This window comes from Oncorhynchus clarkii, chromosome 29, assembly GCF_045791955.1.
Source record: "Oncorhynchus clarkii lewisi isolate Uvic-CL-2024 chromosome 29, UVic_Ocla_1.0, whole genome shotgun sequence".
NCBI classification, from domain to species: domain Eukaryota; kingdom Metazoa; phylum Chordata; class Actinopteri; order Salmoniformes; family Salmonidae; genus Oncorhynchus; species Oncorhynchus clarkii.
In genome coordinates, this window is record NC_092175.1 from 45,851,183 (window position 1) to 45,866,440 (window position 15,258).

General features: G+C 47.1%; 1 protein-coding gene across 1 annotated transcript in view; it reads right to left on the reverse strand.

Annotated features, from left to right (window-relative positions):
- The window catches only part of LOC139388244 (protocadherin Fat 3), a 334,570-nt gene that overhangs the window by 25,752 nt on the left and 293,560 nt on the right, over window positions 1-15,258 (reverse strand). Inside the window, exons 59-63 of the mRNA XM_071134792.1 lie at window positions 10,525-10,960; window positions 10,263-10,397; window positions 7,190-7,353; window positions 6,364-6,868; window positions 694-847 (exon numbers count right to left, since the gene is read on the reverse strand). Coding sequence (XP_070990893.1) covers window positions 694-847; window positions 6,364-6,868; window positions 7,190-7,353; window positions 10,263-10,397; window positions 10,525-10,960 — 1,394 coding nt within the window. The remainder of the gene's footprint in view (window positions 1-693; window positions 848-6,363; window positions 6,869-7,189; window positions 7,354-10,262; window positions 10,398-10,524; window positions 10,961-15,258) is intronic.

The following is a 15,258-nucleotide window of genomic DNA, read 5'->3' on the forward strand; positions in this document are numbered from 1 at the left end:
GCTAGAGTTAGTTTTACAGTAATAACAGACTTCAGGTAGAGTTCGTTTTACAGTAATAACAGACTACAGGTAGAGTTAGTTTTACAGTAAAAACAGACTTCATGTAGAGTTAGTTTTACAGTAAAAACAGACTTCAGGTAGAGTTAATTTTACAGTAATAACAGACTACAGGTAGAGTTAGTTTTACAGTAAAAACAGACTTCATGTAGAGTTAGTTTTACAGTAAAAACAGACTTCAGGTAGAGTTAGTTTTACAGTAATAACAGACTTCATGTAGAGTTAGTTTTACAGTAAAAACAGACTTCAGGTAGAGTTAATTTTACAGTAAAAACAGACTTCAGGTAGAGTTAGTTTTACAGTAAAAACAGACTTCAGGTAGAGTTTGGTTTTACAGTAATAACCTACTTCAGGTAGAGTTAGTATTACAGTAATAACAGACTTCAGGTAGAGTTCGTTTTACAGTAATAACAGACTTCAGGTAGAGTTAGTTTTACAGTAATAACAGCCTTCAGGTAGAGTGAGTTTTACAGTAAAAACAGACTTCAGGCAGAGTCAGACAACAGTGTTCTGGTGTACTGTAAATGGTTTACTCTCTGCTGCTATCCAGTGGTGATTGTGTTTAACTCCCGAGTGGCGCAGCGGTCTAAGGCACTGCGTCTCTAGTGGTGACTGTGTGTGTGTGTGTGTACTTACATGAGTCCAGCGAGACCCCGGGGACAACCACAGACGAAGGCTGTGTCTCCAGCTGTACAGTCTGCTCCGTTCTGACAGGGGTTTGGTAGACACGAAGTCAGCTCCTCCTCACAGCGACCTCCAGTGTACCTCATACTGCAACTACACCTGAAACCTGACAGGGGAGAGACAGGATCAACTACACCTGAAACCTGACAGGGGAGAGACAGGATCAACTACACCTGAAACCTGACAGGGTAGAGACAGGATCAACTACACCTGAAACCTGACAGGGTAGAGACAGGATCAACTACACCTGAAACCTGACAGGGTAGAGACAGGATCAACTACACCTGAGACCTGACAGGTGAGAGACAGGATCAACTACATCTGAAACCTGACAGGGGAGAGACAGGATCAACTACAGCCTAACCCTGACAGGGTAGAGACAAGACCAATTACACCTGAGACCTGACAGGGTAGAGACAGGACCAACTACACCTGAGACCTGACAGGGTAGAGACAGGATCAACTACAGCCTAAACCTGACAGGGGAGAGACAGGATCAACTACACCTGAAACCTGACAGGGGAGAGACAGGATCAACTACACCTGAAACCTGACAGGGGAGAGACAGGATCAACTACACCTGAGACCTGACAGGTGAGAGACAGGATCAACTACACCTGAAACCTGACAGGGTAGAGAGAGGATCAACTACACCTGAGACCTGACAGGGTAGAGACAGGATCAACTACACCTGAGACCTGACAGGGTAGAGACGGGATCAACTACACCTGAGACCTGACAGGGTAGAGACAGGATCAACTACACCTGAGACCTGACAGGGTAGAGACAGGATCAACTACACCTGAGACCTGACAGGTGAGAGACAGGATCAACTACACCTGAAACCTGACAGGGTAGAGACAGGACCAACTACACCTGAGACCTGACAGGTGAGAGACAGGACCAACTACACCTGAAACCTGACAGCGTAGAGACAGGATCAACTACACCTGAAACCTGACAGGGGAGAGACAGGATCAACTACAGCCTAACCCTGACAGGGTAGAGACAAGACCAATTACACCTGAGACCTGACAGGGTAGAGACAGGACCAACTACACCTGAGACCTGACAGGGTAGAGACAGGATCAACTACAGCCTAAACCTGACAGGGGAGAGACAGGATCAACTACACCTGAAACCTGACAGGGGAGAGACAGGATCAACTACAGCCTAAACCTGACAGGGTAGAGACAGGATCAACTACACCTGAAACCTGACAGGGGAGAGACAGGATCAACTACACCTGAAACCTGACAGGGGAGAGACAGGATCAACTACACCTGAGACCTGACAGGTGAGAGACAGGATCAACTACACCTGAAACCTGACAGGGTAGAGACAGGATCAACTACACTTGAGACCTGACAGGGTAGAGACAGGATCAACTACACCTGAGACCTGACAGGGTAGAGACAGGATCAACTACACCTGAGACCTGACAGGGTAGAGACAGGATCAACTACACCTGAGACCTGACAGGTGAGAGACAGGATCAACTACACCTGAAACCTGACAGGGTAGAGACAGGACCAACTACACCTGAGACCTGACAGGGTAGAGACAGGATCAACTACACCTGAGACCTGACAGGGTAGAGACAGGATCAACTACACCTGAGACCTGACAGGGGAGAGACAGGATCAACTACACCTGAGACCTGACAGGGGAGAGACAGGATCAACTACACCTGAGACCTGACAGGTGAGAGACAGGATCAACTACACCTGAAACCTGACAGGGTAGAGACAGGACCAACTACACCTGAGACCTGACAGGTGAGAGACAGGATCAACTACAGCCTAAACCTGACAGGGGAGAGACAGGATCAACTACACCTGAGCACTCTTCCGGCGCCGACAGAGATGGCCGCCTCGCTTCGCGTTCCTAGGAAACTATGCAGTTTTTTGTTTTTTTACGTGTTATTTCTTACATTAGTACCACAGGTCATCTTAGGTTTCATCACATACAGTCGAGAAGAACTACTGAATATAAGATCAGCGTCAACTCACCATCAGTACGACCAAGAACACGCTTTTCGCGACGCGGATCCTGTGCTCTGCCTTACAAACAGGACAACGGAGTGGATCCCATGCAGCGACCCAAAAAAACGACTCAGAAAAAGAGGGAAACGAGGCGGTCTTCTGGTCAGACTCCGGAGACGGGCACATCGGGCACCATTCCCTAGCATTCTTCTTGCCAATGTCCAGTCTCTTGACAACAAGGTTGATGAAATCCGAGCAAGGGTAGCACTCCAGAGGGACATCAGAGACTGTAACGTTCTTTGCTTCACGGAAACGTGGCTTACTGGAGAGACGCTATCCGAAGCGGTGCAGCCAACAGGTTTCTCCACGCATCGCGCAGACAGGAAAAAACATCTTTCTGGTAAAAAGAGGGGCGGGGGCGTATGCCTTATGACTAACGTGACATGGTGTGATGAAAGAAACATACAGGAACTCAAATCCTTCTGTTCACCTGATTTAGAATTCCTCACAATCAAATGTAGACCGCATTATCTACCAAGAGAATTCTCTTCGATTATAATCACAGCCGTATATATCCCCCCCCAAGCAGACACATCGTTGGCTCTGAATGAACTTTATTTGACTCTTTGCAAACTGGAAACCATTTATCCGGAGGCTGCATTCATTGTAGCTGGGGATTTTAACAAGGCTAATCTGAAAACAAGACTCCCCAAATTTTATCAGCATATCGATTGCGCAACCAGGGGTGGAAAGACCTTGGATCATTGTTACTCTAACTTCCGCGACGCATATAAGGCCCTGCCCCGCCCCCCTTTCGGAAAAGCTGACCACGACTCCATTTTGTTGATCCCTGCCTACAGACAGAAACTAAAACAAGAGGCTCCCACGCTGAGGTCTGTCCAACGCTGGTCCGACCAAGCTGACTCCACACTCCAAGACTGCTTCCATCACGTGGACTGGGACATGTTTCGTATTGCGTCAGACAACAACATTGACGAATACGCTGATTCGGTGTGCGAGTTCATTAGAACGTGCGTTGAAGATGTCGTTCCCATAGCAACGATTAAAACATTCCCTAACCAGAAACCGTGGATTGATGGCAGCATTCGTGTGAAACTGAAAGCGCGAACCACTGCTTTTAATCAGGGCAAGGTGTCTGGTAACATGACCGAATACAAACAGTGCAGCTATTCCCTCCGCAAGGCTATCAAACAAGCTAAGCGTCAGTACAGAGACAAAGTAGAATCTCAATTCAACGGCTCAGACACAAGAGGCATGTGGCAGGGTCTACAGTCAATCACGGACTACAGGAAGAAATCCAGCCCAGTCACGGACCAGGATGTCCTGCTCCCAGGCAGACTAAATAACTTTTTTGCCCGCTTTGAGGACAATACAGTGCCACTGACACGGCCTGCAACGAAAACTTGCGGTCTCTCCTTCACTGCAGCCGAGGTGAGTAAGACATTTAAACGTGTTAACCCTCGCAAGGCTGCAGGCCCAGACGGCATCCCCAGCCGCGCCCTCAGAGCATGCGCAGACCAGCTGGCCGGTGTGTTTACGGACATATTCAATCAATCCCTATACCAGTCTGCTGTTCCCACATGCTTCAAGAGGGCCACCATTGTTCCTGTTCCCAAGAAAGCTAAGGTAACTGAGCTAAACGACTACCGCCCCGTAGCACTCACTTCCGTCATCATGAAGTGCTTTGAGAGACTAGTCAAGGACCATATCACCTCCACCCTACCTGACACCCTAGACCCACTCCAATTTGCTTACCGCCCAAATAGGTCCACAGACGATGCAATCTCAACCACACTGCACACTGCCCTAACCCATCTGGACAAGAGGAATACCTATGTGAGAATGCTGTTCATTGACTACAGCTCGGCATTCAACACCATAGTACCCTCCAAGCTCGTCATCAAGCTCGAGACCCTGGGTCTCGACCCCGCCCTGTGCAACTGGGTACTGGACTTCCTGACGGGCCGTCCCCAGGTGGTGAGGGTAGGCAACAACATCTCCTCCCCGCTGATCCTCAACACTGGGGCCCCACAAGGGTGCGTTCTGAGCCCTCTCCTGTACTCCCTGTTCACCCACGACTGCGTGGCCACGCACAACTCCAACTCAATCATCAAGTTTGCGGACGACACAACAGTGGTAGGCTTGATTACCAACAACGACGAGACGGCCTACAGGGAGGAGGTGAGGGCCCTCGGAGTGTGGTGTCAGGAAAATAACCTCACACTCAACGTCAACAAAACTAAGGAGATGATTGTGGACTTCAGGAAACAGCAGAGGGAACACCCCCCTATCCACATCGATGGAACAGTAGTGGAGAGGGTAGCAAGTTTTAAGTTCCTCGGCATACACATCACAGACAAACTGAATTGGTCCACTCACACAGACAGCATTGTGAAGAAGGCGCAGCAGCGCCTCTTCAACCTCAGGAGGCTGAAGAAATTCGGCTTGTCACCAAAAGCACTCACAAACTTCTACAGATGCACAATCGAGAGCATCCTGGCGGGCTGTATCACCGCCTGGTACGGCAACTGCTCCGCCCTCAACCGTAAGGCTCTCCAGAGGGTAGTGAGGTCTGCACAACGCATCACCGGGGGCAAACTACCTGCCCTCCAGGACACCTACACCACCCGATGTCACAGGAAGGCCATAAAGATCATCAAGGACATCAACCACCCGAGCCACTGCCTGTTCACCCCGCTATCATCCAGAAGGCGAGGTCAGTACAGGTGCATCAAAGCTGGGACCGAGAGACTGAAAAACAGCTTCTATCTCAAGGCTATCAGACTGTTAAACAGCCACCACTAACATTGAGTGGCTGCTGCCAACACACTGACACTGACTCAACTCCAGCCACTTTAATAATGGGAATTGATGGGAAATGATGTAAATATATCACTAGCCACTTTAAACAATGCTACCTTATATAATGTTACTTACCCTACATTATTCATCTCATAGGCATACGTATATACTGTACTCTATATCATCGACTGTATCCTTATGTAATACATGTATCACTAGCCACTTTAACTATGCCACTTTGTTTACATACTCATCTCATATGTATATACTGTACTCGATACAATCTACTGTATCTGCCTATGCTGCTCTGTACCATCACTCATTCATATATCCTTATGTACATATTCTTTATCCCCTCACACTGTGTACAAGACAGTAGTTTTGGAATTGTTAGTTAGATTACTTGTTGGTTATTACTGCATTGTCGGAACTAGAAGCACAAGCATTTCGCTACACTCGCATTAACATCTGCTAACCATGTGTATGTGACAAATAAAATTTGATTTGATTTGATTTGATTTGACCTGACAGGGTAGAGACAGGATCAACTACACCTGAGACCTGACAGGGGAGAGACAGGATCAACTACACCTGAGACCTGACAGGGGAGAGACAGGATCAACTACACCTGAAACCTGACAGGTGAGAGACAGGATCAACTACAGCTGAAACCTGACAGGGGAGAGACATGATCAACTACAGCCTGCACCTGACAGGGGAGAGACAGGCAGGCAGACAGGCAGGCAGACAGACAGACAGACAGACAGACAGACAGACAGACAGACAGACACACACACACACAGAGAGTCCTCACCACCAGAGGGCAGTTGTTTACAGGTTCCTCCATTGAGACAGGGCTGGGTCACACAGGGGTCAGGGTAGAGTACACAGCCGAGCTTCACCTCACTAAGGCCAGCTATCTCTGCATAGCGACTCCTCTTGTTCTGGAGAGGTAGCTCGTTACTATTCAGCACCAGCGACCTCAGACACCCCTGAAACCCATCCTCGGCCCGGGGCGGACCCCTCATTCCCCTCTCCCCGGGACCCGGTCCCCTCTCCCCGGGATTGGAAGTTGGAGGTCTGACTTGGGCACCGAAGAAGAAGGACGGATCGGGAGCGAGGGGCCAGAGTCGGACCGGCGCTCCGGCGGCCCTACGGCGTTCCACATAGCTGTCGTCTAATGAGAGGAGGGTATAGTTGCTGGTGAGTTCTAACGTCACGGCATGCCAGCGCCCATCGTTGATTGGTCTGCCGGAGATACCCATGATGCCCAGCGTGTTGTCACAGTCCAGCTGGAACCACAGACGACCACTTTCGATCTGGAGGGGAGATTACATTAGAGGAGGGTGTCTGTGTGTGTGTGTGTGTGTCTGTGTGTGCGTGCGTACGTTTCTGAGTGTGTGTGTGTGTGTGTGCGTGTCTGTGCGTGCGTCTGTGTGTGTGTGTGTGTGTGTGTGTGTGCGTGCGAGTGCCTGTGTGCGTGCGTGCGTTTCTGTGTGTGTGTGTGTGTGCGCGTTTCTGCGTGTGTGCGTGTGTGTGCGTGTGTGTGCGTCTCTGTGTGTGTGTGTGTGTGTGTGTGCGTGCGTTTCTGTGTGTGTGTGTGTGTGTCTGTGCATGCGTGTCTGTGTGCGCGTGTGTACCTTCAGCATGGTGCAGGGGTTGGCCCGTGTGTACATGATGACTCCTCTACTCTGTAATGTTCTGATGCTTAGACCCAGTCTCATCTCTCCTCCTCCTCCCTGGCCTCCTTCTTTCACCCTGTACTTTATATAGCTATTACCTGAGAAACTCAGAGACGTCTGGCCTACACAGAGAGACAGACAGAGAGAGAGAGAGATAGAGAGAGAGAGACAGAGAGAGAGAAAGAAGGAGAGAGAGAGAGAGAGACAGAGAGAGAGAGAGAGAGAGAGAAAGAAGGAGAGAAAGAAGGAGAGAGAGAGAGAGAGAGAGAAAGAGAGAGAGAGAGAAAGAAGGAGAGAAAGAAGGAGTGAGAGAGAGAGAGAAAGAAAAGAAAGAAATAAAGAAAGAAGGAGAGAAAGAAGGAGAGAGAGAGAGAGAGTGAAAGAGAGAAAGATTTGATCCCAATAACTACCGTGGGATATATGTCAACAGCAACCCATTAACCACAAACTCGTACATTTCCTCAGTGAACTCAATGTACTGAGCAAATGTCAAATGTGCTTTTAACCAAATTACCGTACGACAGACCACGTATTCACCTTGCACACCCTAATTAACAAACAAACCAACCAAAACAAAGGCAAAGTCTTCTCATGCTTTGTTGATTTCAAAAAAGGCTTTTGACTCAATATAAAGTGAGGGTCCGCTATACAAATTGATGGAAAGTGGTGTTAGGGGAAAAACATACAACATTATTATTAAATCCATGTAGATAAACAACAAGGGTTAAAATTGGCAAAAAAATACACATTTCTTTCCACCGTGGGGTGAGACAGGGATGCAGCTTAAGCCCCACCCTCTTCAACATATACAGTACCAGTCAAAAGTTTTGACACACATCTACTCATTCAAGGGTTTTTCTTTATTTTTTCTATTTGAAAAATTGTAGAATAATAGTGAAGACATCAAAACTATGAAATAACACATATGGAATCAGGTAGTAACCAAAGAAGTGTTAACCAATTCAAATATATTTTATATTTGAGATTTGATGACAGCTTTGCACACTCTTGGCAACCAAATCATGAGAAAACTAAAAGATAATTACTTGACACATTGGAAACAATTAACAAAAAAACAAACCAAACAAGAATGCTATTTGGCCCTAAACAGAAAGTGCACAGTGGCAGAATACCTGACCACTGTGACTGACCCAAACTTAAGGAAAGCTTTGACTCTGTACAGACTCAGTGAGCATAGCCTTGCTATTGAGAAAGGCCGCCGTAGGCAGACCTGGTTTTCAAGAGAAGACAGGCTATGTGCTCACTGCCCACAAAATGAGGTGGAAACTGAGCTGCACTTCCTAACCTCCTGCCCAATGTATGACCATATTAGAGAGACATATTTCCCTCAGATTACACAGATCCACAAAGAATTCGAAAACAAATCCAATTTTGATAAACTCCCATATCGACTGGGTGAAATTCCACAGTGTGCCATCACAGCAGCAAGATTTGTGACCTGTTGCCACGAGAAAAGGGCAACCAGTGAAGAACAAACACCATTGTAAATACAATCTTATTTATGCTTATTTATTTTCCCTTGTGTACTTTAACCATTTGTACATTGTTACAACACTGTATATATGTATATATATATATATATATATAATATGACATTTGTAATGTCTTTATTGTTTTGAAACTTCTGTATGTATAATGTTTACTGTTAATTTTTTATTGTTTATTTCACTTTTGTATATTATCTACCCCACTTGCTTTGGCAATGTTAACACATGAAAGAGAGAGAGAGAGAGAGACAGAGACAGCCCTTTATGGAGAGACAGCCCTTTATGGTCTGGGGCCAAACAAGAATTCACAAAATGGGCCAAACACCAAATTGAGACTCTGCACAAACAAACTCCAATTATTTTATGTACCCAGGCTGTATCACAACCGGCCATCACTAGGAGTCCCATAAGGCGGTGCACAATTGGCTCAGCGTCGTTCCGGGTTTGGCCGGTGTAGGCTGTCATTGTAAATAATAATTTGTTGTTAAACTGAATAGCCTAGTTATTAAATAAAGATTAAATAAAATAAAAAATGTAACCTATAACGGATCATGTTTCAGGATCATAACCACATTACAGCTAAAATATCCGCTGCCTGAAATTGACGCATGTTTTCAAGGACACATCTCAGATATTTCCGCCCTTCCCACCTCAGCACAAGAAAGCTCATATATGACAGTTAACTTACAAATCTGGGCACACGGGTCAGAAAATAGCATAGCGCCGACTTTAACAGGTTGAAATTGCAAACGAGTGTGCGTTTGACAATTGCGCTGGCATAACGCCAGTCCAAAAAAATAGAGCCCAGAGCAAATGCATCGTGATTCAAAGTTGAAACTCACATCACAATATCACAAAGTCAATAGTTAACACTTTATACTCCTGGGAACTGGCCAAGTAGGCGTTCCTTTTGTCCAGGTGGGAAAGGGCTGTGTGGAGTGCAATAGAGATTGGAGTTAAAACCTACAGGAGGGTCTCTCTCCAGGAACGGGGTTGGAGTTAAAACCTACAGGAGGGTCTCTCTCCAGGAACATGGATGGAGTTAAAACCTGGAGTTAAAACCTACAGGAGGGTCTCTCTCCAGGAACGGGGTTGGAGTTAAAACCTACAGGAGGGTCTCTCTCCAGGAACATGGATGGAGTTAAAACCTGGAGTTAAAACCTACAGGAGGGTCTCTCTCCAGGAACGGGGTTGGAGTTAAAACCTACAGGAGGGTCTCTCTCCAGGAACGGGGTTGGAGTTAAAACCTACAGGAGGGTCTCTCTCCAGGAACAGGGTTGGAGTTAAAACCTACAGGAGGGTAGATCTCCAGGAACAGGGTTGGAGTTAAAACCTACAGGAGAGTAGATCTCCAGGAACAGGGTTGGAGTTAAAACCTACAGGAGAGTAGATCTCCAGGAACAGGGTTGGAGTTAAAACCTACAGGAGGGTCTCTTTCCAGGAACAGGGTTGGAGTTAAAACCTACAGGAGGGTAGGGGAGGGCTTCCTCCTTCCAATCCCTTCATATAAACAATATTATCACCTGCACACTGGTCCATCCTGTCAGGCAGACACTGGCAGACAGAGGGCGCTGTGGGGCTGGAACGAACACACTGCATGTCTATTGGACAGGATTGTCCCTCACACTGCTCCTCTACGGGGTTGGGACAGGTACCTCCTAGGAGGGGGGGGGTAAAGAGAGACATAATAGAGGGAGGATAAAGGACAAAGTGTGGGTTAGAAAGATATAGCAGGGGGAGAGATGAAATGATCAAATTATGAAAATATGCTGTGTGTGTACTGACCTGGGCAGGTGCACGTCTCCATGCGGCTGTATCGTGGGGTGATGAAGCCGACTGTCGGGGTGCTGTAGGTGACCATCGCTCCACCCTCCACCACCAGGGCCTGCTCACACACTCTGTCCCCGCAGTCAAGCTCCCCCGAGCAGGCTGGTGCCAGTACCTCCGCCCCAGCCAGGACACCCTGGAGCTGCCCTCTCTGGCCTCCTGTAGCCGACTCCCCTCCCTGTCCTCTCCCTTCCCCTCTCCACCCCGCCTCCCCCATCCTGAGGATCAGCTCCTGTGAGGTTAGGTAGCCTCCACCCTCTCCTTCCCCCTCTGGTCTCTCCATGGCCAGGAGTAGGTCGATGCCCCCTGACATCGGCTGCACACCGAGAATGTGCAGAGGGTCCTGTTGTTGCTCAAGCGACGACGAACCCCAGCCGACTACGTCACGCAGCCTCTTTTTTAAAAGATAAAAACTGTATTAGTCATAAACTTTATTAGTCAAACATACAATGTCATTAACGAAACAACAACGTTAGTAATAATTTTCTAAGTAGTTTTACTCTTCCCTTCCAGGACAGAAAACAGATACAGAACACAAACCTGGAGAGGTTGGAGAAACAATCCTAATCCTAACCCCTGGTATTAACCCTAACCCCTGATATTAACCCTAACCCCTGGTACTAACCCTAACCCCTGATATTAAACCTAACCCCTGATATTAACCCTAACCCCTGGTACTAACCCTAACCCCTGGTACTAACCCTAACCCCTGGTACTAACCCTAACCCCTGGTACTAACCCTAACCCCTGGTACTAACCCTAACCCCTGATATTAACCCTAACCCCTGGTACTAACACTAACCCCTGGTACTAACCCTAACCACTGGTACTAACCCTAACCCCTGGTACTAACCCTAACCCCTGGTACTAACCCTAACCCCTGGTACTAACCCTAACCCCTGGTACTAACCCTAACCCCTGATATTAACCCTAACCCCTGGTATTAACCCTAACCCCTGATATTAACCCTAACCCCTGATATTAACCCTAACCCCTGATATTCACCCTAACCCCTGGTACTAACACTAACCCCTGGTACTAACCCTAACCCCTGGTACTAATCCTAACCCCTGGTACTAACACTAACCCCTGATATTAACCCTAACCCCTGGTACTAACCCTAACCCCTGGTACTAACCCTAACCCCTGGTACTAAACCTAACCCCTGGTACTAACCCTAACCCCTGATATTAACCCTAACCCCTGGTACTAACACTAACCCCTGGTACTAACCCTAACCCCTGGTACTAACCCTAACCCCTGATATTAACCCTAACCCCTGATATTAACCCTAACCCCTGGTACTAACCCTAACCCCTGGTGTCATTAACGAAACAACAACGTTAGTAATAATTTTCTAAGTAGTTTTACTCTTCACTTCCAGGACAGAAAACAGATACAGAACACAAACCAGAAGAGGTTGGAGAAACAATCCTAATCCTAACCCCTTATATTAACCCTAACCCCTGGTACTAACACTAACCCCTGGTACTAACCCTAACCCCTGGTACTAACCCTAACCCCTGGTACTAACCCTAACCCCTGGTACTAACCCTAACCCCTGATATTAACCCTAACCCCTGGTATTAACCCTAACCCCTGATATTAACCCTAACCCCTGATATTAACCCTAACCCCTGATATTCACCCTAACCCCTGGTACTAACACTAACCCCTGGTACTAACCCTAACCCCTGGTACTAATCCTAACCCCTGGTACTAACACTAACCCCTGATATTAACCCTAACCCCTGGTACTAACCCTAACCCCTGGTACTAACCCTAACCCCTGGTACTAAACCTAACCCCTGGTACTAACCCTAACCCCTGATATTAACCCTAACCCCTGGTACTAACACTAACCCCTGGTACTAACCCTAACCCCTGGTACTAACCCTAACCCCTGATATTAACCCTAACCCCTGATATTAACCCTAACCCCTGGTACTAACCCTAACCCCTGGTGTCATTAACGAAACAACAACGTTAGTAATAATTTTCTAAGTAGTTTTACTCTTCACTTCCAGGACAGAAAACAGATACAGAACACAAACCAGGAGAGGTTGGAGAAACAATCCTAATCCTAACCCCTTATATTAACCCTAACCCCTGGTACTAACACTAACCCCTGGTACTAACCCTAACCCCTGGTACTAACCCTAACCCCTGGTATTAACCCTAACCCCTGGTACTAACCCTAACCCCTTGTACTAACCCTAACCCCTGATATTAACCCTAACCCCTGGTACTAACCCTAACCCCTGGTACTAACCCTAACCCCTGGTACTAACCCTAACCCCTGGTACTAACCCTAACCCCTGATATTAACCCTAACCCCTGATATTAACCCTAACCCCTGATATTAACCCTAACCCCTGGTACTAACCCTAACCCCTGGTACTAACCCTAACCTCTGGTGTCATTAACGAAACAACAACGTTAGTAATACTTTTCTAAGTAGTTTTACTCTTCCCTTCCAGGACAGAAAACAGATACAGAACACAAACCAGGAGAGGTTGGAGAAACAATCCTAATCCTAACCCCTTATATTAACCCTAACCCCTGGTATTAACCCTAACCCCTGGTACTAACCCTAACCCCTGGTACTAACACTAACCCCTGGTACTAACCCTAACCCCTGGTACTAACCCTAACCCCTGGTATTAACCCTAACCCCTGGTATTAACCCTAACCCCTGGTACTAACACTAACCCCTGGTATTAACCCTGACCCCTGGTACTAACCCTAACCCCTGGTACTAACCCTAACCCCTGATATTAACCCTAACCCCTGGTACTAACCCTAACCCCTGGTACTAACCCTAACCCCTGATATTAACCCTAACCCCTGATATTAACCCTAACCCCTGATACTAACACTAACCCCTGGTACTAAACCTAACCCCTGGTACTAACCCTAACCCCTGGTACTAACCCTAACCCCTGGTACTAACACTAACCCCTGATATTAACCCTAACCCCTGGTACTAAACCTAACCCCTGGTACTAACACTAACCCCTGGTACTAACCCTAACCCCTGGTACTAACCCTAACCCCTGGTACTAACACTAACCCCTGGTACTAACCCTAACCCCTGGTACTAACCCTAACCCCTGGTGTCATTAACGAAACAACAACGTTAGTAATACTTTTCTAAGTAGTTTTACTCTTCCCTTCCAGGACAGAAAACAGATACAGAACACAAACCAGGAGAGGTTGGAGAAACAATCCTAATCCTAACCCCTTATATTAACCCTAACCCCTGGTACTAACACTAACCCCTGGTATTAACACTAACCCCTGGTATTAACCCTAACCCCTGGTACTAACCCTAACCCCTGGTACTAACCCTAACCCCTGGTACTAATCCTAACCCCTTATATTAACCCTAACCCCTGGTACTAACCCTAGCCCCTGGTACTAACCCTAACCCCTGATATTAACCCTAACCCCTGGTACTAAAACTAACCCCTGGTACTAACACTAACCCCTGGTACTAACCCTAACCCCTGATATTAACCCTAACCCCTGATATTAACACTAACCCCTGGTATTAACCCTAACCCCTGGTATTAACCCTAACCCCTGGTACTAACACTAACCCCTGGTATTAACCCTGACCCCTGGTACTAACCCTAACCCCTGGTACTAACCCTAACCCCTGATATTAACCCTAACCCCTGGTACTAACCCTAACCCCTGGTACTAACCCTAACCCCTGATATTAACCCTAACCCCTGATATTAACCCTAACCCCTGATACTAACCCTAACCCCTGGTACTAACCCTAACCCCTGGTACTAACCCTAACCCCTGATATTAACCCTAACCCCTGATATTAACCCTAACCCCTGATATTAACCCTAACCCCTGGTACTAACCCTAACCCCTGGTACTAACCCTAACCTCTGGTGTCATTAACGAAACAACAACGTTAGTAATACTTTTCTAAGTAGTTTTACTCTTCCCTTCCAGGACAGAAAAACAGATACAGAACACAAACCAGGAGAGGTTGGAGAAACAATCCTAATCCTAACCCCTTATATTAACCCTAACCCCTGGTATTAACCCTAACCCCTGGTACTAACCCTAACCCCTGGTACTAACACTAACCCCTGGTACTAACCCTAACCCCTGGTACTAACCCTAACCCCTGGTATTAACCCTAACCCCTGGTATTAACCCTAACCCCTGGTACTAACACTAACCCCTGGTATTAACCCTGACCCCTGGTACTAACCCTAACCCCTGGTACTAACCCTAACCCCTGATATTAACCCTAACCCCTGGTACTAACCCTAACCCCTGGTACTAACCCTAACCCCTGATATTAACCCTAACCCCTGATATTAACCCTAACCCCTGATACTAACACTAACCCCTGGTACTAAACCTAACCCCTGGTACTAACCCTAACCCCTGGTACTAACCCTAACCCCTGGTACTAACACTAACCCCTGATATTAACCCTAACCCCTGGTACTAAACCTAACCCCTGGTACTAACACTAACCCCTGGTACTAACCCTAACCCCTGGTACTAACCCTAACCCCTGGTACTAACACTAACCCCTGGTACTAACCCTAACCCCTGGTACTAACCCTAACCCCTGGTGTCATTAACGAAACAACAACGTTAGTAATACTTTTCTAAGTAGTTTTACTCTTCCCTTCCAGGACAGAAAACAGATAC